The sequence below is a fragment of the Corylus avellana genome, chromosome ca5 (genome assembly GCF_901000735.1).
Source record: "Corylus avellana chromosome ca5, CavTom2PMs-1.0".
NCBI lineage: Eukaryota > Viridiplantae > Streptophyta > Magnoliopsida > Fagales > Betulaceae > Corylus > Corylus avellana.
In genome coordinates, this window is record NC_081545.1 from 295,106 (window position 1) to 320,368 (window position 25,263).

Genomic DNA, 25,263 nt, shown 5'->3' on the forward strand with positions numbered 1-25,263 from the left:
ATATATATATATATATATAAACAAAAAAGTTCACCAAAGCAATAAAAAGGTCAAACGAAATGAAAATCTCTTAAAAAAAAAAAAAACAATTAGACCTATTAATTTCCAAGAGAATGCTTCCTAGTGGCAAAGGCTTCGAGGAAAAAAAAAGGTGCTGAGAATGAAAGAGAAGAGGAGAGAAAGAGGTGAAGAAGAAAAAATATTTTGGATGCTGAGAATGGTGTTTCGTTGGAGCCTTGGAGATAAGCAAGAAAGAAAGAAAAAGAGAGAGAAAGAAGAGTAAAATAAGAAAATGAAACCTTGGAAATGATATTATGTTACTTAGAGTTATTACAGTAAACTTTCGAATACTAAAGTTAACTTACAATGCTATTTTTACATTGATTATTATTACAAAAAAATATGATATAATAACTAAATTCAACTAAAAAGTTAACTTACAATGACATAATAACTATTAGATCTTCACCCGAATGCCCAAAATTTGAGTGTGTGAGGGTAGTGCAATTTTTTTTTTTTTTTTTGGTAACCCTTCACATAAATTTAAGCTCATAAGAGTAAAAATTTTATTTTATTAAAGAAAAATGTTATTTTTTTATTTCTTATTTATTTCTATTCCTATTTTTTTTTTCAAATTTATTATTGAATTTATAGTTCCAAGAAAATTACTACAAATTCCTAGTTTCACCATAATGAATGGTAATGAAAATACAACTTATTACACAATCTCTCTTCCTTGTCTGCAGGTACACCTAGTAGTAGCAGCTACAATAGGCCTTAGATTGTAGATTAGCTAGCTGGGTCTATACATTTCCCATGTCCTCTGATAAAGTTGTCTTTCACTGACTGTAATTATCTGTCGTAAAGCCTCCTTACTTTCCTTCTTGTTGGTGTTGATAAACAAAAAAATAGTATTTTGCTTCTCTGGGCGTCTTTATAATAAGGTTGAGTTATCTCTCTCTCTCTCTCTCTCTATATATATATATGGCTAGGTAGCCGAGGCTGATATTAACCTCCTTCCATGGCCGGAGGTATTTGGCTTGTCCTTATAGTTGGTACGTTCGGATTTGTGTTGGGTCTGATTTTGAACCATTTGTTGCCATTGCTGTTGAGGCTTGGTCCTGTCCCAAGAGGGAGTTTTGGTTGGCCAATACTGGGTGAAACCCTTTCTTTCTTGAAGCCTCATCCTTCTAATTCTCTGGGGGGCTTTCTTAAAGACCATTGTTCTAGGTGAGCAAGCTCTGCATTTGTTTTAATTACAGGCTGAAAGGGTCGACGTACAGAAAAATAAAAAATAAGAAGGCAGTATTTTTCAGGTATGGCAAAGTGTTCAAATCGCATTTGTTCCTGTCTCCCACGGTGGTGTCGTGTGACGAGGAGCTCAACTATTTCATACTTCAGAATGAAGGGAAGCTGTTTGAGTGCAGTTATCCGAAACCCATCCATGGCATTCTCGGCAAGGCCTCCATGCTGGTTGCTGTGGGTGACACTCACAAGAGGCTTAGAACTGTGGCGCTCTCCCTCATCACCATTACCAAATCCAAGCCTGAGTTCCTCAATGACATTGAGACCACAGCCATCCGTATACTCCATTCATGGAAAGATAAATCACAAGTCATCTTTTGCCAGGAGGCCAGAAAGGTATAAGCTTGTTCAACTATTTGGAACAAGAATTCCAGACAATTAAAGTTATTTTCTCTTTTTGACTCTTTTTTTTGGTTGCACATCATGCAGTTCACATTCAATGTAATAGTAAAGCAGGTGTTAGGTTTAACCCCAGATGAGCCACAAACAAGCAGAATTCTTGAAGATTTTCTCACTTTCATGAGAGGGCTCATATCCTTACCTCTCTATATTCCTGGAACTCCATATGCAAGAGCCGTTCAGGTCCTGCAGCTAGCTAATTAATTCTTGATTCCATTTGTTCTAGATCTTCACTATGCCAAAAGGAAGAAGATAAGAAAAGAAAAGTTTATAGATAGCTTTGTTTTATACAAAACAAGCATATATAAGCTTCTTTTGTTTTGTTGCGAAAAGAAGGGCATGTGACTCATGACTTTTTATATTGACCGATGTCTCTTTACAGGCTAGAAGTCGGATATCCTCTACAGTTAAAGCAATTATAGAGGAAAGGAACAGAAATTCTGGGAATTCTACAAGGAGTGATTTTCTTGAGATACTTGTGCGTGTTAACAACTTAACTGAGGAGGAAAAAGTGAGCTTCGTTTTGGATTCCCTTTTGGGTGGCTATGAAACCACCTCTCTCTTACTGGCCATGGTGGTTCATTTTCTAGCTCTCTCACCTCCTGCATTTCAACAGCTAAAGGTAACCATTTCCCTTTGAGTTGAGATTGTGAATATGGGTATATATAACTTCTTGTTGACCTCAATTGTTCCTGTTAAATATATAGGTAGAGCATCAAAAAATAAGAAGCATGAAGCAGAAGGGGGAGAATTTGAACTGGGAAGATTACCAAAGGATGGAATTTACTCAAAATGTAACTATTTTTATGTCGTGTTACTCTTTTTTCTGATATGCCTCTTTAAGGTGTCAGACGATAATTAAGATTTCTTTCTCTTCGATCTTCACATGCATATATACTTAATTGTTTTTATCAAGGTCATCAATGAAGCTCTCCGATATGGGAACATTGTAAAATTTGTGCACCGAAAGGCTCTCAAAGATGTGAAATTTAAAGGTAATATACATATGTATGAAATGTATAGATACTACTTTACCCACAGTAATCATGCTTTTCATGAGCTTTTTCTAGTGTCAAATACTTTTATGATCTGTACTGAAAAAAAGGTCCTCTTGTTTACAGATTATCTAATTCCATCTGGTTGGAAGGTCCTACCTTTATTTAGTGCAGTTCATTTGGACCCAACTCTTCATGCAAATGCTTTCCAATTCGACCCTTGGAGGTGGGAGGTAATTACATCAACCCTCAAACCCAGTAGGCAGTAGCAATTTCTCTAACCTCCGCAAGCAGTTTTTTGTTTAAACTTAAGATAAAAATTAGGCTAAAATTGAGTTTAAGTTATGTCTTTTATCATTTTCCAACAATAAATGGGCGTTAAGGACTTTTTAGGAGTCTAGGTAGCGGTGGTCTGGATACCATACACAAGACGCCTTTCGATTGCTTGTGCTTCCACCCATCTAGCCTTAGCTGGGTTTAGTCAATCCGTAAGACTCATAAAAAATGGCCCATTGGGCTTAACTTTGGACAGGAAAGGCCCGTTTTCTGAGGGTTATTCTTGGGTACACCACAATTAAACCAAGACATGCGCCAAAATATTTCATGTGAAATTTTAGGATAGCTTTTGTGGTTTATATTGTTAATTGGTACTTGTACAAGAAAATTTGTGGAAATAATTCTCTCATAAAATCTCAGAGCCAAGATCAAATGCGCAAGAATTTTACTCCCTTTGGTGGAGGCTCTAGATGCTGTCCCGGTTCCGAACTTGCTAAAGTTGAGATTGCCTTCTTTCTCCACCACCTTGTACTAAGTTTCAGGTAATCACTTTGGTTGTAATAATAATAGTTCAAGAAAAAATAGAAATAAATTTATATATAATTATCTCCTCTTAGTTGATTTGGTATTTTGTAATTAAGCTTTTATAGTCTATAATACGTACATTTGTGCTAAATGTGGAGGTTTTGCTTGAACTTGTAGGTGGAGATCAAGAGACGATGATCTACCCATAGCATATCCATATGTAGAATTTCAAAGAGGAATGGTATTATATCTGGACCATTGTTCCATATGAGCCCCTAGTTCTCTTTATGCTTTCTTCTTTAAGTTGATTAGGTGAAGGCTGAGTGGAGTTCCTTCCATATCCATATCTCAACCCCACTCCTCTTTCTCCCCGTGGTTGAAATTCAACTCTCTTATGGGAGGCCTTTCATTCCACTTGTTCTTTTCACCTCTGTTCTAGGGAGAGACATGATTGAAGCAACATATAATATTTCTGTGGTATATGCATCTATCGTAAAATTTTCAGTGATGAGAATCAAAGAGGTCTTCTTTGAAACTTCCATATGTTACTGTTGTGTTATTTTCAGATCGAGAATGTCATTAATTACAAATATGTTGTCTAAGAAAAAGAAAGAAAAGAACTCCACAAGATATAATATGGGAAACAAGAAAGTGAATTGAATGGTCAAAAGATCATGAGATTTTTTTTTCCCCTTCTTTTCCAAACATTATTTATGTAAGCAATATCCTTGAGGGACAAATATTGAAATTATGTAGAACTAGCTCGAATACATCAGTTTCTATAGGCTGCCTTCACCACAATCGGACTCCCCACATGGTGCTTTTCATCTGACCATATCAACTTTCCAAACACATAGTCCTCAGCGGCATTGGCTTCTTTAACCTTCAGGGTAACATTGAAGCTTTTCTCTTCACCAACCTTGTTAAATTTCAAGCTCTTGGGCTTGACAAGAACCGAAATTCCACTTGGTTCGTGGACACGAGCTGTATAAGTTCCTGGGGAACCTACATTCTTTAAGGTTCGGGTCACTGTGATGGAATCTGCTAGCATAGGGACTGTGATTGAAGGGTAGTTGAAGTTGATGAGACTGATAGGGTTGGGGCAACTATAGGGGCTATCTGAGAACATTGACACTTGTGTTTCATTGTATCCCAGAGCACATATGAAGTTAAGGTAATCATTAACTGTCAAGTCATAAACCAGCCCTGGATCCATGGCACCGTTTGGGTGAACGTGTCCTGCTCCATAACTGAATGGTGTTGCCTTAGAGTAAGAAGCATTAAGCAGTGGCTCCCTGCTGTTATCCTGCGTTTTAGCTGTAAAAATTGGAGAAAAGCAAGATCAAGAAAGAATATTGGAAGAATTAAAAACACAATGCAAGCACTAGTCTTACTCCTCACCCGTTGTCATGATTGCCGACATAATAGCTGCAGGACTCCAAGTAGGATGGAGGGTTTTAAGGAGACCGGCAATGCCAGAAACATGAGGGCATGACATTGAAGTGCCTGATACCGAATTGAATTGAAGTCGGCGCTTGTCAAATTTTTGGTTTGTTGGACCTTGTGCCTCAGTATAGGCTGCTATGACACTAACTCCTGGTCCAGTGATATCAGGCTGAACATACGTACAGCAGTTACTATAGAATACATAATCCACACATATGACCCAAGTAATAAAAAAGACATATATAGTATTGGTGTAGAGGAAACCTTAAGGATCTCAGGCGTTATGGGATTTGGTCCCTTCGATGAGAAAGCTGCCATGAAAGGTGCCGGCTTCGTGCTCAAAAGTGTCGTTGCACGCGTAATGTAAGCTTTTGGATACCTGTCAAAAATGGAAATTTCTGTTTAAAATTATGCTCGACCAATTCTATGCATAGAAAATACGCTCCATGCAGCTACCCTTTAGCTAAATATCATAACATTGTTAGTGGTGTACGTGTCATCTTACTTGGTTGAATTGGTGTAAGTGAAGACAGTGACGCCATTGGTGAAATTGATGTGGGAAGCAGGGAGGACATGTGCATCAGCAATAATCTCGTTCCCAGTAAGCTCAGTGTTGGCAAGAACCATCCCCACAGCTCCTGCCAATAGAGCTTGCTCACCCTTGTCGACTCTTGCATTTTGACCACGAAGACACACCAAGATCTTTCCCCTCACCTTTCTGGGATCAAGAGTTCCATTCTTACAAAGCAGACTGCATAACCAAGAGCGAGCTTCATTAAACACATTGCACATAATTTACATGATTGTGTTAAACAAAATTAATAAAATAATGAGGCTATACATCCTTACGCATCTGCAGCTGAAACGTTTGCTGCTTTGGCATCTGCAGCGCTAATAAGTGGGTAGAACTTGTTGCTTGGCAAGGCTGTAGGTGACAGGCTTTGTCCCTTCATATCAAAGCCAAAAAACTTAAATATTGTATATAAGAAAGGAAAATGAAACTTGTAGCAATAGTACTAAAATGTAATTACCTCCAAGCGCATCTTGTTCCCAAGGACAACATAACTGCGGAAGTCCCTGTCCATGGTGCTGGCTCCCACAGTGATCTGCCATGGCGCAACATTGGAGACAGTAGCAGGGGTAGGTCCAGAATTCCCAGCTGAGCAAACCACCACAATGCCATGCTTAACAGCATGGAAGGAGCCAAGGGCTACGCTGTCATTGAAGAAGGGAGTAGGCTGCCCTCCCAGCGACACAGACAGAACATCAACGCCATCATGGATGGCCATGTCAAAGGCCGCTACTATATCTGCATCAAAGCATTCATTCCCACCCACCGGAGGCCAGCACACCTTGTAAGCTGCCACCCGGGCTTTCGGCGATCCGCCCTTTGCCGTTCCATTGCCCAGGCCGAACACACTGGCCCCCGCTACAAAATTGCCACCGGCTGTTGATAATGTGTGAGAGCCGTGGCCTTCATTATCGCGTGGTGTGTTGAAGGTGGAGTTTAGTGGACCAACCACCGTAGCATAGCCTTTGTTGAAGTATCTTGCTCCAATTAGCTTTCTTTGTTGCACCAATTTGGCACAAAGAATTGCCATATGAGATTAAAAATAATAATAATAATTATTATTTAATTGATATTTTAACATGTAGAATATTTTAATTAAAATTTGAACTCATGAGGATGATTTTATACTATTTTAAATTACCGGTTATTTTAAAGGCTTAACCAGATAGAAACAAGATTAATAGCTTTCTTAAGCTTTGTATAAAATAGAACTCAACCAAAGTTCTTGGACAATATGGCTACCCTCTTCTATTAAACTTATTGGAGTTCCATAAAACCCGATGTGCTTAGCTCCATATGGGATTTCTGAGGAGTGGCAATTTGTGTTCGTGTGTTAGGTTCGGGTTGTGTCGAGCTATATGTATAAGATTATATAAGTAATGTGATCTATTTAGTTAAACAAGTCAAACTTCTCAATCCTAACCCTTTAATTTCGTGTTGGATTTGTATCAGGTTCACAAGTCGTGTAAAAAATTTATAACTTAGGATTTCTTTAATAAAGGAATCTCCTCGATGAACAAAACCACACTTTCATTTCCCTAGTTCTTAAGCAGCTGGGTCATTCCTTGATTCATCACTACTGCCCATAAGCCTTTGTAATATTATTTACAAGATCATCACCAAGATTTTGGCTAATAGATTGAAGCTCATCCACCCCAAGCTGATTGCTCCTTAAAAAAAAAAAAAAATGAAGGAAGTCAACAAGGTTCCTGTTTCTAAATTGGAATGGAACTTCTCACCAACCAAAGCAATATGTGCCATGTGGGTGGCCCAGCTAAAGTCAAAGTAACTGAGTAGAGGGGACTTCTTGTCCTCCCACACCCATTCAAATAGCTTCTGGATTTGGAAAGGCATCATGAAGATTAAAACCCTGATTGACTTCGAGGCCTGCTGCCAAATTCACCATAACTTTTCCATCCTCATCTAGTCCTCCCATTGGATTGCCTTTATCCCCTCTTTCAAACCTAATCCCTAATATGATCAATTTTAGATCTCATCTCCCCTACCAACTTCTGGAATGCTCCTGTCATCTCCTCACTCTTTGATGAGCTGAATTACTAAAGGGAGAATGAACACTGCTTCTGCTCCTCAAATCATAAAAAATCGTTAAAAGTTAATGGATACTTAGTTGGAGGAGCCGAAAAATGTAGGTATTTTGAAAAAGTTGATAACTCAAATAGAAATATGTGATTTTTTTTTTTAATTAAAATAAAGAGTTTTTTTTTTTAAAAAAAAGAAAAAGAATAAATTTAGAAAGCCTAATAAAAATGCTCTTAGCAGTAGATTCTTAATAATCCTTCCCCAGACAAATCCCCTTGGACAGTGGGAACTGGGAAGGATCCCCTCCTTAGTTGTTCTTCTCTGTATTATATATTTATATATATATATAAAGAACTTAACTAATGCATTAGATTAAAGAAGAGATGTAGCACAGCTTGAATGTTGCGTGTTTGTTTTGGGTATAAAATGTCAGCTCCAATAGAATTTGAATCTGTCTAGTAAAAAAATATTTAGAAAACCTGTGTCCTGTTGAAAATTTGGACCCAATTCGGACAATGATGGATTCTCAAGCTAGATGTACAAGAAGTTACCGATATGAAATTCAGACACACACACACGTGACACAGAGATATATATATATATATATATATATATTTCTTGTCTTGATTTTGACTACAACAGTAGAGATAGAAAGATTGTATGGCTTAGAAAAAATAAATTAATTTAAGATAAGATCACATGGATGGTTCACCAATCACCATGTAGTGTAAACGACAACTAATTTTAGATTCCTTTTTTAGCTGTTTTCCTTCTTCTTCTTGTAAACGACAACAAAGCACTTGCACACTAGAAAGGTAGTGGGATCTTATAGAATATTAAACGAACCCAATTTACGATGTGACGACAGCTGCTGCACTGAACTCCTCAACCAAATACATACAGAGTCTCAAATGACGGACGGCCATCTTCCGCAATTCATTGCAGTCAATTCGGACGCAATTGGGGGAGGATTTCACGTGGGTTTTACTTCACATATGACCTTACACATTTTATGGTGATTTTACAGATTTAATGGTCACCCAAGTAAGTACTTAAAAAGTTGTATGAAAGACGGATAGAAAAAAAGACGTTTTAGACTTTGTCTCATTAAAACCATCAATCATGCATGGTCAATAAATTAGAGACAATTCCGATTTCACAAATCATGTGGTATGGTTCCATTAAACTTACCATAGGGGTCGGGTTGGGTGCAATTTCAACAACAAATTACAGCCCATCATTCCCATTCCACAAATCACGTGGTATGGTTCCATTAAACTTAAGTAGGAGTTGGGTTGGCTGCAATTTCAACAACAAATTACAGCCCATCATTCCCATTCCACAAATCACGTGGTATGGTTCCATTAAACTTAAGTAGGAGTTGGGTTGGCTGCAATTTAAACAACAAATTACAGCCCATCATTCCCATTCCACAAATCATGTGGTATGGCTCCATTAAAACTTAGGTAGGGGTCGGGTTTGGCTGCAATTCAAACAACAAATTACAGCTCATCATTCCCATTTCACAAATCATGTGGTATGGCTCCATTAAAACTTAGGTAGGGGTCGGGTTTGGCTACAATTCAAACAACAAATTACAGCCCATCATTCCCATTCCACAAATAAAGTGGCAACCTTAGGAGAAAATTCCAAATGAATATGATTTTTATGAATACCAGTGGTGAGTGAGTCCCCACAATCAAAAGGAGATTTGAGTAGAGCATTCACCTTTCTCTCCTAAAAAGGTTTCATATGGTCAACTTTGTTGAATAGAACCTTCATGTTGAGTGATCATGGGCTACATTTTTCAATATATAAAACCAAAAAAAGAGAAGAAAAAGAAAGGTTGTGTTGCTCTGGCCCCTAGGCCGTAGGGATTCCCTTGACGCACAGTAGCGATAAGCAGATGATCTTTAGAGAGTGAACCACAATAAACTAAATTAACCTTCTATTAATATCTGCTTGTGGGTATTAATAGATTGCAAAGAAAAGAAAAAGAGAAAAAGTAAAAAAGAGTACCTGTTGCAATGGAAGGCAGAATCAGTGTCATTTTGGCAGATTCCTTTCCACTTTGATGGAATCGGTCCCAAGAGTTGATCAGAAAAGCTCTTGGATTCGGGCCACACGCCTAGCATCAACAATACGTGAGAGGCTGAGGCAAACTCCAAGATTTGGGCAGAGACAATGAACTTAAAAAAAAAAAAAAAAAAAAGTATATTCTCATTTCCACGTTATCTGGATTGTCTATAAAATGCTGCAGCATGATTCTGTTCCGTTTGTTCCTTCTGCCAAACCTAACAGGAATCATCTCCAATGGATGCTTTAAACCCTACACTTGTCTAAAGTTTGGATAATAAAAATCCAAAACAAAGTGAATCCATATAGAAGTGTTAGGAAGACAAACAAATGAACCAAAAAAAAAAAAAAAAAATTTAAAGAGATGTGGCAAAAGTTTTTAAATTAAAAAAAAAATACAATTCCCTCTCCCTTGTCTTCCACTCACAATCTGCCACATCCGTTTAAAATTTTTTTTGAATTCATTTATTTAGCTCCTTAACACTTCCCGAATCCATAATCTCAACATTTTCCCATTTCTAGGCAACCACTCTCATAGAGCTTCTCTACTTAGGGTAATGATATAGTGCACGCCGGGCGTGCTCTATATCATTACCCCTCTACTTAATTTCTTATTTATTTTTAATCACTTGTCACTGTTTCCTCGAAGCCTCTTCCCTTTTTTAGCTTTTCATTTGTTCACCTTTCTTTTCTTTTTTTTTTTTTTTTTTTTAAGCCGATAAAAATTGATAAATTTAATCTGTATTTTAACTATAGTGAGTAATATTCGATATCTTAGGGTTTTTTGTTTTTTTTTTTTGTTTTTGGCGAAACTTAAATAATTGGACTGTTTTCACTATTGGGAAGTGTGAAAATTTCTCAATTTTTATTGGTTGGTTGTTGATATTGAGGTATATTGGACTTTGGGTGTCAGACAAGAAAATAATTAAAAAAAATATAATAAAAGTAATATTTAAAGAAAATAGATAAGATAATAAAAAATTGTTGAAGTCATTATTAAAAAAGTTGTAACTAAAATATATAATTGTTGAATTAGAGATGCTCTTAATGAATTAGGATTATAAATTCGGAGTGCCACTAAGGATATTATACATCTTACTATAACTTTCCTTCCAATATTAACTTGAGAATCCATAATTAATAAAATAATTAAACATGACTTGTCAATTTAATAATTAATATATAGCTCTTAATCATTTTACTAATTAATAATAAACTATCAAACCAAACTTATAAAAAAATTGTAAAGCCCAGACATTTCCCATGGTGGTCCAATGGCCAAACACAACTAAGCGTTCAAAAGACCCTCAATTTTTTTATGAATATTTTTAATACGTGAACATGGAGTGGTCTATAAAGGATGCTCCATAATTATAATGAAAAATCAAATATTATATTATTACCTTAAAAACCTTCTCTTTTGTCCAATAACATCAATTTCATGACAATTAAAGTCCAAATTCAAATTTATATAGATAAGATCTATCTATTAAGCAAGTTGAACAAATTAAATAAAGATGATGTGGACTGGAGAATGAACCAAAATGAGAATTCAAAGTTGAAGAAGAAGAAGAAGAAATTAAACAGTACTCGCCTGTGTCAAGGTTTGCAATAATTGAATCTTCCCCATATCTTGCCTTGTCCCAAATTGAGTTTTTAGCAATCACCCCATCATGCTCAAGTCCCAGGAAGTCCCATGAACGAGTTGTGTGTAATTTTCTTCCCTTGTTGAGGAAAATGGACACCACTTTCGGATGCTCTGCATTTGCAATATAGTTTTTTTTTATATATATATATATATATAGAGGGAGAGAGAGAGAGAGAGAGAGATTTCTCACTAGCAATCTGAGCTGCTACTTGATCGTCAAATCTTGCAGCAAAGCCATTGATGTGCCTAGTGTATGAGTAAAATATGGATTCTTTGGCCATAGCATGACTGCATGAAAAAAGAAGATAAAAACACCCACCTGCATCAAATTATGTAAGGCAAGATCGAAATGAAAGTATGCGTACCTTCCCAAGAAGGATCCAAGAAACTCATAGTGAGACTCGGTTGCCCGATTGAAATCAATGGAAGAGGGTTCTGGGCCATGTGAATGAGCTCCCAAGTATACCACATAGGACTACAAGAAGGGATTATATATATAGTGAAATCATGAACATATTAACCCCAACTACATGGAAAAGTAGTATTTCTTTTTTCTTTTTTCTTTTTAATTGATCTATTGGAAGAAAGAAGGTGTAATTAAATAAAATAATGCTTACCTTTTTGTAGGCAAAGGTAGATCTGGCGTGCAGTAGAAGAAATGACAGGAGGTAAAGGGCAGGACTTGACAGTCTCATTGCCTATTTCTTTTGGTAATACAAATACTCCTACTGCGCTTTACACCTGGCCTGTTTTCTGCCCCTGGCTTCTTCAATTCAATGGAACAGAAAGAAAGTTGCCACTTCTTTGGGGTTGAGCTTTATAATAATAGGGGGGGAGGGGAATTGAAGAAGTTGGTACTATCACTTGGCCCCATAATTTATTAATAGATATAAAGAAATTGAAAATGTAGCATTTTAGTGGACCCAGATAGAAAATATAGAATTAAATTTGAATTATATGAAGGTTGCTATCACTATCAGTATATATAGAAAGAGGAGGAGGAGGAGCGGCGAAGGATAACATGAGCAGGAAGCGCATGCAAAACATTGGATACGACAACATCAGTCGCCGTTGCTGGGGCCACTCTACCGCATAATTACCTTTCTTTTCAAGCATCTTTCATTCTTTCTCCAGGCAGCAGCTTCCTCTTGGAATGGGGAATATACTAAATAGTGGGTTTTTTTTATTTTTTTTGACATGCTAAATAGTGGGTTTTTGATAAGACAAGCAAAGTGATTTGGAGAAAAATAAAAAAAAGGCCCATGGGCCATGGTTTTGTGGGTGAAGCTGGACTGGGCCTTTCTCAGCCTGCTCTGGTTTAGGTCACAAAGCCCAACTCTTATTGGAATTGGGAACCGGGCGATACATCATACACATACATGGACCTATATAGTATATATGGTGATGACTGCGACTGGTGGGTGGTAGCCTTTCTTTCCACCGCGACAAAGGGCCCAACTTTATTGACTTTTGAGTACCAAGGCTTGACGTTTTGATACTTTTAATCTCTTTCAAAAGCATTCGATCTGCTGCTACTCGCCACTGTAATCTGTCGTGCCATTAATGAATGTGTCACACTGCGCTGTAACCCATACTTAGAACCGCCTCTTCAATCTTTCATGATCATGATATCATTGATATCAGTGAGGAGCATGCATGTTTGGCTGAGGCCTTTCAGTTTTGATTTTGAGCAACTTTCAAGGACCCACGGCAAGAAACTCGTAGGCCGTAGCTAGTGAGAGTCGATTGCTCTATCGATTTAAATCAATGGAGGCTCAAATAATGAAATCATGAACATATGGAAAAGTAGTAATAAATAAATAATGCTTACGGCCTTTTTGTTGGCAAAGGTGGATCGATCTCTGCATGCAGTACTAGAGAGAATACAAGAAATGACAAGATCGAGTAATTAAAGGATTAATTGGTTTGACACTCTCATTGCCTTTTTCTTTTACATCTTGCACGATATATCGAAAGATATAAATTAACAACTAAAAAATGAACTTTCTTGAAAGCTACGAGCCATGATTCTCATAGCCTCAACTTCATGCCTCTTCTTAATTTAGAAAATTTTGTTTGTATTTTGTAAAGCGTCCATTTATGTAAACATATATTATCACATCGATATGCCACTTCAACTTCCCAAATCACTACTTGTATATATATAATAATTTGAAATTCTTCAATATATAAGCCATGCATATATGTTTAAGGGTTTGAGTATTCAAACGTTGTGGCTATGATATCATGTCAATTTGGGTTTTGTTCTAAATGCCCTCCTTGTGAGAGTTGCTCACTTTATATAGAAACTGTCAGGCTAATTACAAGGCTGAAAATCAGCCATTACATCGGACTACGCAAGGTAAGAATAAACACCTATCAATTATATGTCTATATACAATATACTCTGCTATATATAGGTAGACTAAATAAGTAGAATATATGCTGCCTTAATAGACTAGGCCAGCACAAATCTAGCTGTTAATTCTGATAGGTGATGGATGTGAAGAATGGGTTTTTACATGGTGATCTGAAGGAAGAAATATTTATCTCTCCTCCTCCTGGCTTGTTTCCTTCCTCTTCTGTTGAGGTTTATCGCTTAAAGCGGACTCTGTATGGTTTGAAGCAGGCACCGCAGGCATGGTTTGAGAAGTTTCGCACTACTCTACTAGATTTCACTTTTACTCAAAGCGAGTATGACTCCTTTCTCTTCTTTCGCAAGACTGCCCTTGGGATCGTTATACTTCTTATGTATGTCGATGATATTGTGATGACTAGATCTAATCTCCAGTTAATTGAGCAACTTAAACAGCGCCTCAGATCTTTGTTTCATATGAAAGATCTTGGTCCACTACAGTATTTTCTTGGACTTGAGGTTCAACATTGTACGAATGGCACGCTGTTACATCAACGTAAGTATACCCAAGAACTTCTTTCTCTAGCAAGCCTTCAAGACGGTAATTCGGTTCTTACACCTATGGAGGTCAATTTGAAGCTGCATCAAGCGGGTGGTGATCGCTTATCTGATCCTTCGATGTATCGGCAGTTGGTGGGCAGTTTGAATTATTTGACCATTACTCGACCTGATATCTCGTTTGCTGTTCAGCAGGTCAGTCAATTTATGCAGCATCCGTGCCAAACACATTTGGCCGCTGTCCATCGTCTTCTTCGATATCTCAAAGGGACATTTGGTTGTAGCTTGTTTTTTTCCCTCAGGGAATTCTTTACAGTTGGAAGGTTTTAGTGATGCCGACTGGGCTGGTTGTGCGGATACTCATCGTTCTGTTACGGGTTGGTGTATGTTTCTTGGTGATGCCCTCATTTCTTGGAAGAGCAAAAAGCAGGCTCATGTCTCGAAGTCATCCACCGAGTCTGAATATCAGGCTATGTCATCTGCCTGTTCTGAAATTGTATGGCTTCGAGGGTTGTTAGGCGAACTTAGTGTTCCACAACTTACTCCTACTCCTCTTCATGCTGATAATACCAGTGCTATTCAAATTGCTCCCAATCCAGTTTTTCACGAGCGCACCAAACATATTGAAGTGGCTTGTCATTCCATTCGTGAAGCCTTTGCTCGCCAGGAGATTACTCTTCCACACATTTCCATTGAACACCAAACTGCTTATGTCTTCACCAAGGCTTTCTCTCGTCCTCGCCGTCAGTTCTTGATTGACAAATTGATGCTTCTCGATCGCCCAACATCAATTTGAGGGGGGATGTTAGCAGAATAAACAGCTGGATATGTGCTGGCCTAGTCTATTAGGGCAGCATATATTCTACCTTATTTAGTCTAGCTATATATAGAAGAGTATATTGTATATAGACATATAATTGATAGGTGTTTATTCTTACCTTGCATAGTCCGATGTAATGGCTGATTTTCAGCCTTGTAATTGGCCCGGCGGTTTCTATATAAAGTGAGCAACTCCCACAAGGAGGGCATCCAAAACAAAACCCAAATTGACAATATATACTTACAGTTATAGTGAAACATGGGAAAAATGTGTTGATCAACGGAACATTTTTGAAGCCTGTATCACTAGTTCGGTTACAGTGTGATCTTCATCGTCAGTTTCTAATGATACATCCTTTACACATTATGTTGCAAATGTGTTATATACATGCATATTTGGTAGAAAGATATGCACAATGTGTGATTATCAAACAATTACTAACTGTTAAAATGATCAACATGGAAGATGATCGTGTTATTAAAACAAACAAAACCAAAAAGTATATAGCGTTACCTAGTCGACTCCCAACTGAGGATCTCACCCTCACACAGCTTGGGGACTCAGTGTTTGATATAGCCTTACGTTGAGTCAACCCGGAGCTCGCCTGCACCTAAGACTCAAGCATACGAAAACGGGACTCATATCCCTCCCGTTGTGCAGCCATCTATGCAGCCATCTGCTCAGCCATTTGCGCAGCCATCTGCTCTTTCTGTGCAGCCATCTGCGCAGCCATCTATTCTTTTTGTGCAGCTATGCCCTGTGTTGTTCCCTTTCAACTTCTAGTATTTTTTCAATCAGTTGTTCCACCTCTACATGTCGAGGGTTCTGTGAGCATGCTCCGGACGGTCTATAATATAAATAGATGGTGCCGCGAACTGGTAGAATCCTAGGTTCAACACCTCGAACCCGGCTAGCATATTCTGGCTTATTGTCCATAACCTTGGCATACGCGTTGTCCGATGCCCACCGTATCGTCCCCTAGGTGACGGTTGAGCTTGCCGCAATGTTTGTGGACATCAACTCCCTCATTCTCTCCTGTAGGATACATAAAAAGTAGGTTTGTTATCTAAGTGTTAATCCTAAATAAGTTAATACACAAATAATAATCAAGATATAGTGTAAGTAGCATACAATTCTCTCATGGATATCTTAACTTGCATAGGAACCATCTTTCTTTATGTGGGTCTTGATGTAATTCTGTGCTCGCGTAGGAGTCGTGCCCTCACTTATCTCCTACCAAAACAAACATAAACAAATGTTTACATATATATTAAAATCTTTATGTATATATATAGTATACATACCTATCGTCCGGACCTAGCGAACACCCAACACTTGCCGCTCAGGCTCAGTGGGCTGCGTGGCATCAGTCCTATCATTAGTCATGTCCAAGAAAGCCGGAGAAGAAGAGAAAAAAGGGGGAGAAGAAAGAAGAAAAAAAGGGGAAAATAAAAAAGAAAAAGGTGACACAGGCCTACAGGCGCATGCCCTTCTCCATGCACCATTTGGTGACATGTGGGATTTTTAACACGTCACCACTGGGGTGACGTGTGGATTTTCACACGTCGCCCCTACCAAGGGGCGACTCGTGCACATAACACTTCACCCCTATAGGTGGCGTGTCACACACTACAAGCATCTAGCTAATAAGCACTTTGTCGCTGCTATTTACCAATAGAAGCAACATGTCGCCGCTAATGTGTTTCACGCTATTGATCCGATGCTAATGATCAATGATGTGGCATTTTTGTATCCAAAAATATCAATAATAAAAATAATCACGAAGATTGACTAAGCTTAATTATATCTTCTAGGTCTTCTCAAAGTGTGCTTTAAGCCAAAAATCAATGGAATTAATTGCATCTTTATTTAAAACTTGAAAATAATAAAACAACACAAAATCAAATAAATAACAATGTTAAGGAATTAACATATGCGAGTCAAGGAGCTTGAATGTGCAACATTTAGCGCTTATCAATCAATAGCGGCGACTTGTGTGAGTCGCTGCTAATGATCACACTCAATACCGTTGACAATTTTGTCGCTACTAATATTTTTCAATAGCGGCGATATTGGTCGCCGCTAATAGTATATTTTGTCAACGCAAAAGGATCCAATCAAACCACATGTCGCCGCTATTAGTTACCATTAGCGGCGACATGAAGAATCGCCACTAATACATAGCATTAGCGGCGACACTGCTAATGGTCTAAGATAATTAAAAAAATAGCAAGCAACATGAAGAATTGCCGCTAATACATAGCATTAGCGGCGACACTGCTAATGGTCTGAGATAATTAAAAAAAATAGCAGCGACATCCAAGATTGCTGCTAATACATAGCATTAGCGGCGACATATAGAGTTGCTACTAGTGGTATAAGATAATTAAAAAAAAATATATATAAATAAATCACGGGTTTTATTATGCATAATTACAAGCCAAATATGCATTAATAAAGAGGAGAAAAATAGAACCTCAATTACATTTAACAAAATATGTATTGCAAACTATTTAAACACGTACCACCACCACCACATTTAATTGCCCTAAAACTACATCTTGCTCTAATTGACTTAATTCTTGTTTAAAAGAAAAAAGACATTATTTGTAGGAAAACTATGGTAGGTGAGAAGATACTAAGTATAGTCTACTAAATATAGAATATTTTAGGGAAAACTTCATTGAAGACCCCTGAACTTCCACTTATTTTAAAATACCCCTCATAAACTTCAAAATCTCTCAATTTAGTCCCATAAACTTTTAATTGCTCTTAATTTACACCCCTCCGTCTAAATCAATTGTTAACCTCAAATGGAAAACAAAAAACGTGACCTGCACGTGACTTTTTTGGCCTGAACTACCCATTATACCCTCATATTAACTAACTTAAATGTCCAGACTACCCTCTTTCAAACCTACAACACCCACCCAGCCCAAAACAACGTCGTTTTGGACATTAATTTTATTTTTAGAAAAGAAAAAGAAAAAGAAAAAGTAAAAAAAAAAAAAAGAAAAAAAAAAGGAAAGTAGAAAATTGGGGTGGTTGGAGCCACTCCCATGGCTGGTCTGGGGATGGAGGAACCACCCCCATGGCCAGGGGGGCGGTCCAGCCACCCCTAAAAAGCCAAAAAAAAAATTGCAAACGAACTGAATGGGTTTTGGCTTTTGGGGGTGGCCGGACCACCCCCAAGGGCCTGGGGTGGTTTAGCCACCCCATACGGGTAAGGGTGGTGAAACCACCCCCAAACCCATGGGGGTGGTCCGGCCACTGCCAAAATCCCAAACCCATTCCCCATTTGCAAATTTTTTTGGCCTTTTGGGGGTGGCCGGACCACCCCCTTGGCCATGGGGGTGGAGGAACCACCCCCAGACCGGCCATGGAGCCACCCCCTTGGCGAAAAATGGGGTGGTCCGACCACCCCAATTTTCTTTTTTCTTTTTTTTTTTAAAATGCGCAAAATGGCGTCATTTTGGGCTGGGTGAGTGTTACAGTTGTGGAGCCCAAAACGGTGTAGTTAGTAAGGGTGAGGGAGTATAAGGGCATAATGGGTAGTTCAAGCAAAAAAAATCACGTACAGGTCACGTTTTTCATTTTCCGTTTGAGGTTAACGATTGATTTAAATGAAATGGTCCAAATTAAGAGCAATTGAAAGTTCAAGGGACTAAATTGCGAGATTTTGAAGTTTAGGGAAGTATTTCAAAACGAGTGAAAGTTTAGGGATCTTCAATGAAGTTTTCCCAATATTTTAATATCAACATAATATGGAAAAGTCATTACAATTACAAAAAATAATAACAATAAGAATAAAAAAAATGGAGGCAAATTGGTGGCAGATCGGTGGTCAATGGACTGGAGTTCGCGAGACAACAAAAATTGTCAAAAACTTCAAAATGAGAAAGGAGACATGCATCATTTCTGTGGAAGTAAAGGCTGAATTTGATTAGAATCGGATAAAGTAGTCAAACAGTCTAAGTAATTTAAAACACAGAATAATGGCTTTTAAAATTACCATTGAATCAAAATATAATCGTGATTTATTCTAAATACAATGGTAATCTTAAAAACTATATTAACTTTGAGAGAATAAAAAAAATGTATGTAGCGTTACTCTAAAATGCATCTTTCAACTATCATAGATGGAGGATGAGATGCATCACATTCAGACATAATATGCTCCAACAAACTTTATGAGTCAGTACAGCGCACATACACACAAAAGGCAAGCTCATATCAAAAGCTTCAAATTTAGGATGCCCATAGCCAATAATTTATATCAACAGAAACTGGGAAAACCCAAAAGACAGCAAAAGGATCAATGTAGTAATAAGCTCATAACTCATGTTGTCAATGCCAAGCCTCATCTCCCTATAGTGATCAAACAAGTTCCTGGAGCCATGAGACGAGCGACCCACCATCATTATAACCTGCATAAATGTCAAACATGTATCATCACCTGATATTTTCAGCATAAGACCTACTATATTATCCAGTTTGCATGAAGATAGAAAATAAGTAGAATGAAATATATGGTTGCAACAGAGTCGAATGCTTGACAAAGACGGTGAAAACCATTGAATGTGCAACTGGCTCTGTCTCAGAGCACCCTTCAAGAACTTGGTTCCACTAACAAGAAGGGTCTAAAAACTAAAATAAAGCAATAAATTATAAAATGGCTAAACTCACTGAACCATGATGACTTGCTTCAATGTTATGTGAGGGTAATGACAATAAGTACTCCAACTCACCATTCTAATTTTCATTTTAGAAAAGAAATTATCTAAGTTTTTATGTTAAGATTTATCTAGCTCCTTTAACTACAGAATTAGTAAAGTACATGCTTTATAAATGAAAAGAAAAAGTAAATCCATCAAACTGTTAGACAGACCAAAAGGACAACCAAGATGTCTTCCAAAATACATGTCCCAACATAGATGCCATGAAGAGATTACAAATCTGAAAAAGTAAGCCTAAAAAATCACTCCCCGATAATGCTTTCCCTCTGCATCATTTTCATCAAATTGAAAAAGACATCCTTTTATCCCTTCTGCTGTCACATTGACAAGTATCAACATGCATAACTGCACAGAATTCTTAGCATGGTCATAATTACATGTAATTATACAACTACAGATAATATTAATTCAAGATGAAATCATGACCACATGAAAGCTAACAGTGAATTTAATCATAGCTGAAGATGTGAAAAACTAGCAATAAAACTATTGGAAGCTTGACAAGTGGCTACCATGCTTGTAATGCTTAAAAAGATACAACTGGGCCTAAAAGGAATATAATAAGTAGGGTGAGGCTCTGATATTAACAAGAGCATCAATCAAACAAGCATACCAACAACCTACCTACCTGTCGTTTCGATGTTTCTCTTGCATTGCACGCAGTTGATTCTTCAGTTCTTCAAGGTTAGCCTTATGTTTTGCAGATGTATCAGAAATTTTTTTCAATCTTGGTCATACCTGTTCGTGCTGTAAATCCAGCTCATACTCTCGATTTCTCAGCTGTTGAAGATTTTCTTCCAGATTCTTTCGAGCTTCAATATCAGCATGCTGTTGTCTATCCAGAACTTCTTTCTCATCTCTTAGCTTGGCAGTTCTCATCCCAGCATTCTCCTTACTGCAACATCAGCGTCCCAATCCAAATTATAAAGCCTTTAAAAAACAAAAACTTCAGACATAAGCTATCTTGTAACTTAGAGGAACGTAGTAAAAAGATATTTGCTACTTTGCTTTTTTCTTGGGGAGGAGGGGAAAAAGGGACTGAATATGTGGGCAGCAGCTGCCATGGAAAAAACACCAATAGAGGAAAATATTTACTACAACTACCAACAGACCAATTTATCCCCTTAGTACCAACTAATGATATTCACGTGCAAGCATGCGAGCACATGCACACCAGGATATGCTCGCATATTTGGATTGTTCTCTCTTCTTCTTACCTAAATGCGAGAAACTGGCACAATTTAGTTGGTTTCCAAGAGCTACACAACAAAACTTTATTTCAACAAGGTACATAAATGAGAGAAGAGTCTAGACAGGTGAAAGGGATAAGGCCATCCCTCTCATTCATGGGGGTAATACCAGTCCCCATTCAATCAAACCCCAAAAATACATAATTATCAATACCTACCTTGCCACACAGAGGGCATAGCGGGGAAGAAACAACTGAAGGTTACAAAGAAGTAGAGGAAAAATGAAGCTTGGAAGAATCAGGATTCAAATTATGGGAGCCTAAGCAATATAGGGACCTACATTAGCTAAAGCAGAACTACTGCAACTATGGCGAACAAGCTATTTGTACAATTAATAAAAATGCACACATAAATACATGTAAAAATACATACACATATGAATATGCACACATTTCAAAGTAGAACCCGTCAAAGTAACCTTGTGATGTTTACCAATTGATTTTGCAAACGTAGATGTTTCTCAGCTTCTTCTTTTTGTTCTTTCTTTTGCTTTCTTTCCATCACTATTGTTCTTTTCTTCTGATAAGCAAGTGCTGATTGTTCTTCAGCTCAGGCTTTATCTTCCTCACATTTCTCATACTCTCTCTTGAGTTCATCAGACCCAAATATCTGCTCAAGAAGTGCAGCAAGTTCTTTGGGATTTTTAGACGCAATGGACTCCACATTATTAGAGCATGACAAATCAAAAAAAGAATCCACGACTCTAGCTCCCAATTATGAAAGGATCAAAAAATCATCTTCTTGTGTTCTATTTTCCCCCAATTCATCATCACTAGACTAATACACAAAAGTGATAAAATTTCACCACCCAAAAGAATAAAAAATGGCAATTCCAAAGTAAATATAAAGAATGTAGTTCCTAAAAGCACTTAACAAAGAAACGATCGCACAAAACTGAAATAAGTAGTCATAATTAATACCACAATCGCACACCCCACAAAAAAAAAAAAAAAAAAAGAAAAGAAAAGAAAGTAGAATGGAAGAAGTATGCCACAGGTTAACGTAACCCCTAAAAACACCTAGAAAACTATAAATTCATGGTAACACCTAGAAAACTATAAATTCATGGCACAATTTTGAGCAAATTCCCCGGATGGGCATGCTCTGTTAGACTAATTTTACTTATCAAAAAACACAATTTTGAGCAAATTTGGAAAATTCAATCAATTAAATGGAAGAAATATACTATTATTATTACCGACCCAAAAAAAACACTTAAAAACAACAACACATAAATTGAGAACGATAAGCTGAGGTAGAAGAGCTTTGAGAACAATACCTGAAAGACGAGAATCCCGAGCTCCCTGAGCCTGGCGTTGTAGACGTCCCACGACACGGTCGCCCCGTCGAAGCGGTACTCGCTTCCGCCGGAGCTGGTGATGGTGCGGGTGAAGTGGAGCTCGGAGCCCACTTCCGCTCCTTCTCCCGGTCGTCGTAGGCGTAGATGAGGTCCTTGAGCTGGGCCCCGCGGAGCTGGCCAGTGCGGACGCCGAGAACGAAGCTGATGGCGTCCATGAGGTTGGACATGCCAGCGCCGTTGGGGCCGATGATCGCCGTGAAGTCGTAGAAGGGCCCAATGATCTGGAGGCCCTTGTAGGACTTGAAGTTCTCGAGCTCGGAGGATTTTGCCCGGGGAGGCCAGGGACGGCATCGTTCTGTTGGAGCACGTACTCTAAGGTTTCGGGGACTTGGAGTTTCTGTGGAATTTTGGTGCTTAATTTGGCGCTGTGAGTTTGTAAGGAAGCGCCAAAATTTCTAGCTTTTTATCATCTAATTCTATTTTATAGCAGCGATTTCTTATTGTGGCCGTTAATAATTAATTAATTTTTTTTAAAAAAAACATATCATATGTAGGGGTATTAGCGGCCACATTATACCATAGCAGCTATTAAGCATCATTAGCGACGACATGTAGCGTTGCCGCTAATACTTTTAGTTTTTGATCACAACCCACAAATAAATAAATAAATCTTGGTAAGTTACTAGAAGCAAACTTGTTAATTTTTTACTCTTTAGCATCTACTATTAGCGGCGACATAAAAAGTCACTGCTCATAGCTTTTAGTTTTTCAACCCAACTCACAAAGGACTAGCAGAGACTTATTAGCGTCGACATCTAATATTTATTTATTTTTCTCTTTAGCATCTAAAATTAACTGCGACTTTGGAGTCGCTGCTAATATACTACCAATAGCTGTGACTTTTAATAGTCGTTGCCAACTTTATTGTCGCCGCTAATAATTTGGACGCTAATGAGCAAAATGCTTGTAGTGACAGTAACACATCACCATATGGGTGACGTGGTAAACAAACCCGTCATTTAATTTACTTTTTTTTTTCTTTTTTTTTTCCTCGAAATAAAATATAAATTTTTATTTTTGATAAAGTGACGTGTTAATCACACGTCAACAATTGGTGACGCGTGAACATTAACAATTCATTAAGTAGTTTATTTTTTATTTTTTTTCGAATTTTTTTTATTGTGACGTGTTACTCTTTGACATGTCACCAATTAGTGACGTGTCACTATTCACACGTCACTAATTGGTGATGTGTTGATGGATTCGAATTAATGACTTCCGCTTCATAAGGCATGGTTCACAACCGGTTGAACTATCCCTTGTAGACAATTTTTTTAGTGACTTGTTACAAAGTGAAACGTCAATAAAGGTGATGTTTTAAAAATATTGGTACTGTACGTATACACGTCATTAAATACTTTTTTTTTAGTGAACCCGTTAACTTTGTTTTAAGTTTGTATCAAATTCACAAATCATGTAAAAAAATGGCTAGTTTAACCATCGTTAATTGAATCCATTGGGTTGGTGGTTTAGTGACTTACAAACTTGCTTAATTGTAACCATTATTTGAACTGGCCGGGTAGCTAGTTGGCATCAGGGTATATATGTTGTTCTCAAGTTTGGTTGTCTTGTATGGGGGAAACAAAAAGAAATGAAAATCCCTAAGACGCGAGAGAAGAGAAGAGGAAGCTGGATTTATATATACATATATATATATATATTGTAAATTATATATATTATATATATATATATATATTGGTAAGAAAGTGATGATTTATGCTGGAATACATCGCCCACCACTGAGGAATTGCATTAGACAAAATATGGAAATCACTCTCCCCGGCCGGCCTATTGATCATAAAATAGTCACATGATGGAGCAAGAAGGGCCGTAGGACTCCGGGTAGATTGGATAGGAAGGATACGGCGGCTGCCACACCGTCAACGGAACTACTTCAGGTTTTTTCTCTTCTTTCTTATCTTCTTTCTTGTCTTCCCCCACGCTTACGATATCTGCATGCCCGACTTTCTTCCGGATCAACGTTGTAAGTTTGACGGTATCAATATTTTCCCCTTTCACCTCTATTTGGTCCTTGTCCGGCCCTTTCAAAGATGCTGCTTGCACCCCCGGAACGCTAACTGCAATCTTCATGGCTTTGGTGCGGGCCTCGTGTCCGGCCATGACACAGAAAAATGACTTCTGCCCATCCATGGTCACCCTGAGCACCACAACTTGCTGCAAAAAAAAAAAAAAAGAATTATCAATAATTAGAAAAAGAAAAAAGGCTTTTCTTTATTTATTTATGATTGACTAATATTAATTAATTAAGTTAAACAAAACAAACCCATTTCTATACCTTCATCTCTCTCTCTGTTGGGGGCCGGATATAGAATGGTAATTAAAAATAATATTGAAAGTGAGGAGAATTGTTGTTATAGCGAGTCGTTTGGGATACACTCGTATTTAAAGGCCTTAGGAGGGGAGCCGCGACTCCAAACAATTGCTCGGGAGTTTACCAAGTCAACGAGTCATAAAAGGTTGCCGGTTGCATTCTTTTATTTTCTTTTGTGTATATCACATTAACATACTTCCTACAGATCTCTCCTTCATCTATGATTTTGCATTCTTTGGTAATCATTATATACACGTGACCAAAATATGTGATTAATGATGGGTAAATCAGTTTAATTAATTAAGCACATGCATTAAAAGTGAAGTGGAAATATTGTAACTAGCTAGGACATGCATATATATATTAACTATAACCTAATTCATTTAATTAAATGGATCAAACCTTTCAATTTTAACTCACTAGTTTTGTGTTAAATTCATGTCTAACTTGCAAGTCGTAAAAAAAATTATCAATTGCAAGTGTGAGTGCGACTGGAATGCAGATCATAGATCCATTTTTATGATCTAAATTTTGTTTTGTTGTTTTTATAAGTGTACGTACGTAGTTTAT

General features: G+C 37.6%; 4 protein-coding genes across 4 annotated transcripts; 1 reads left to right on the forward strand and 3 right to left on the reverse strand.

Annotated features, from left to right (window-relative positions):
- Positions 1-977: 977 nt before the first annotated feature.
- Positions 978-4,045, forward strand: LOC132180925 (cytochrome P450 724B1-like). Its single transcript, XM_059593922.1, has 9 exons — positions 978-1,230; positions 1,317-1,641; positions 1,735-1,887; positions 2,087-2,326; positions 2,412-2,498; positions 2,621-2,699; positions 2,826-2,932; positions 3,396-3,517; positions 3,678-4,045. Exons 1-9 carry the CDS (start codon positions 1,022-1,024, stop codon positions 3,769-3,771), a joined length of 1,416 nt encoding a protein of 471 aa, XP_059449905.1. The 5' UTR covers positions 978-1,021; the 3' UTR covers positions 3,772-4,045.
- A 125-nt stretch (positions 4,046-4,170) lies between these two features.
- LOC132180924 (subtilisin-like protease SBT5.3) lies at positions 4,171-12,073 on the reverse strand. The gene is made up of 11 exons (XM_059593921.1): positions 11,899-12,073; positions 11,647-11,756; positions 11,472-11,569; positions 11,228-11,392; positions 9,577-9,685; positions 5,978-6,512; positions 5,796-5,893; positions 5,452-5,697; positions 5,211-5,325; positions 4,902-5,115; positions 4,171-4,817 (listed from the first exon to the last, which is right to left on the reverse strand). Exons 1-11 carry the CDS (start codon positions 11,974-11,976, stop codon positions 4,273-4,275), a joined length of 2,313 nt encoding a protein of 770 aa, XP_059449904.1. The 5' UTR covers positions 11,977-12,073; the 3' UTR covers positions 4,171-4,272.
- A 7,049-nt stretch (positions 12,074-19,122) lies between these two features.
- On the reverse strand, positions 19,123-22,751 carry LOC132182412 (structural maintenance of chromosomes protein 1-like). The gene is made up of 3 exons (XM_059595651.1): positions 22,281-22,751; positions 20,380-20,646; positions 19,123-19,442 (listed from the first exon to the last, which is right to left on the reverse strand). Exons 1-2 carry the CDS (start codon positions 22,526-22,528, stop codon positions 20,484-20,486), a joined length of 411 nt encoding a protein of 136 aa, XP_059451634.1. The 5' UTR covers positions 22,529-22,751; the 3' UTR covers positions 19,123-19,442; positions 20,380-20,483.
- A 1,228-nt stretch (positions 22,752-23,979) lies between these two features.
- Positions 23,980-24,723, reverse strand: LOC132183151 (uncharacterized). The gene is made up of 2 exons (XM_059596547.1): positions 24,658-24,723; positions 23,980-24,536 (listed from the first exon to the last, which is right to left on the reverse strand). Exons 1-2 carry the CDS (start codon positions 24,661-24,663, stop codon positions 24,168-24,170), a joined length of 375 nt encoding a protein of 124 aa, XP_059452530.1. The 5' UTR covers positions 24,664-24,723; the 3' UTR covers positions 23,980-24,167.
- Between the last annotated feature and the right edge of the window lie 540 nt (positions 24,724-25,263).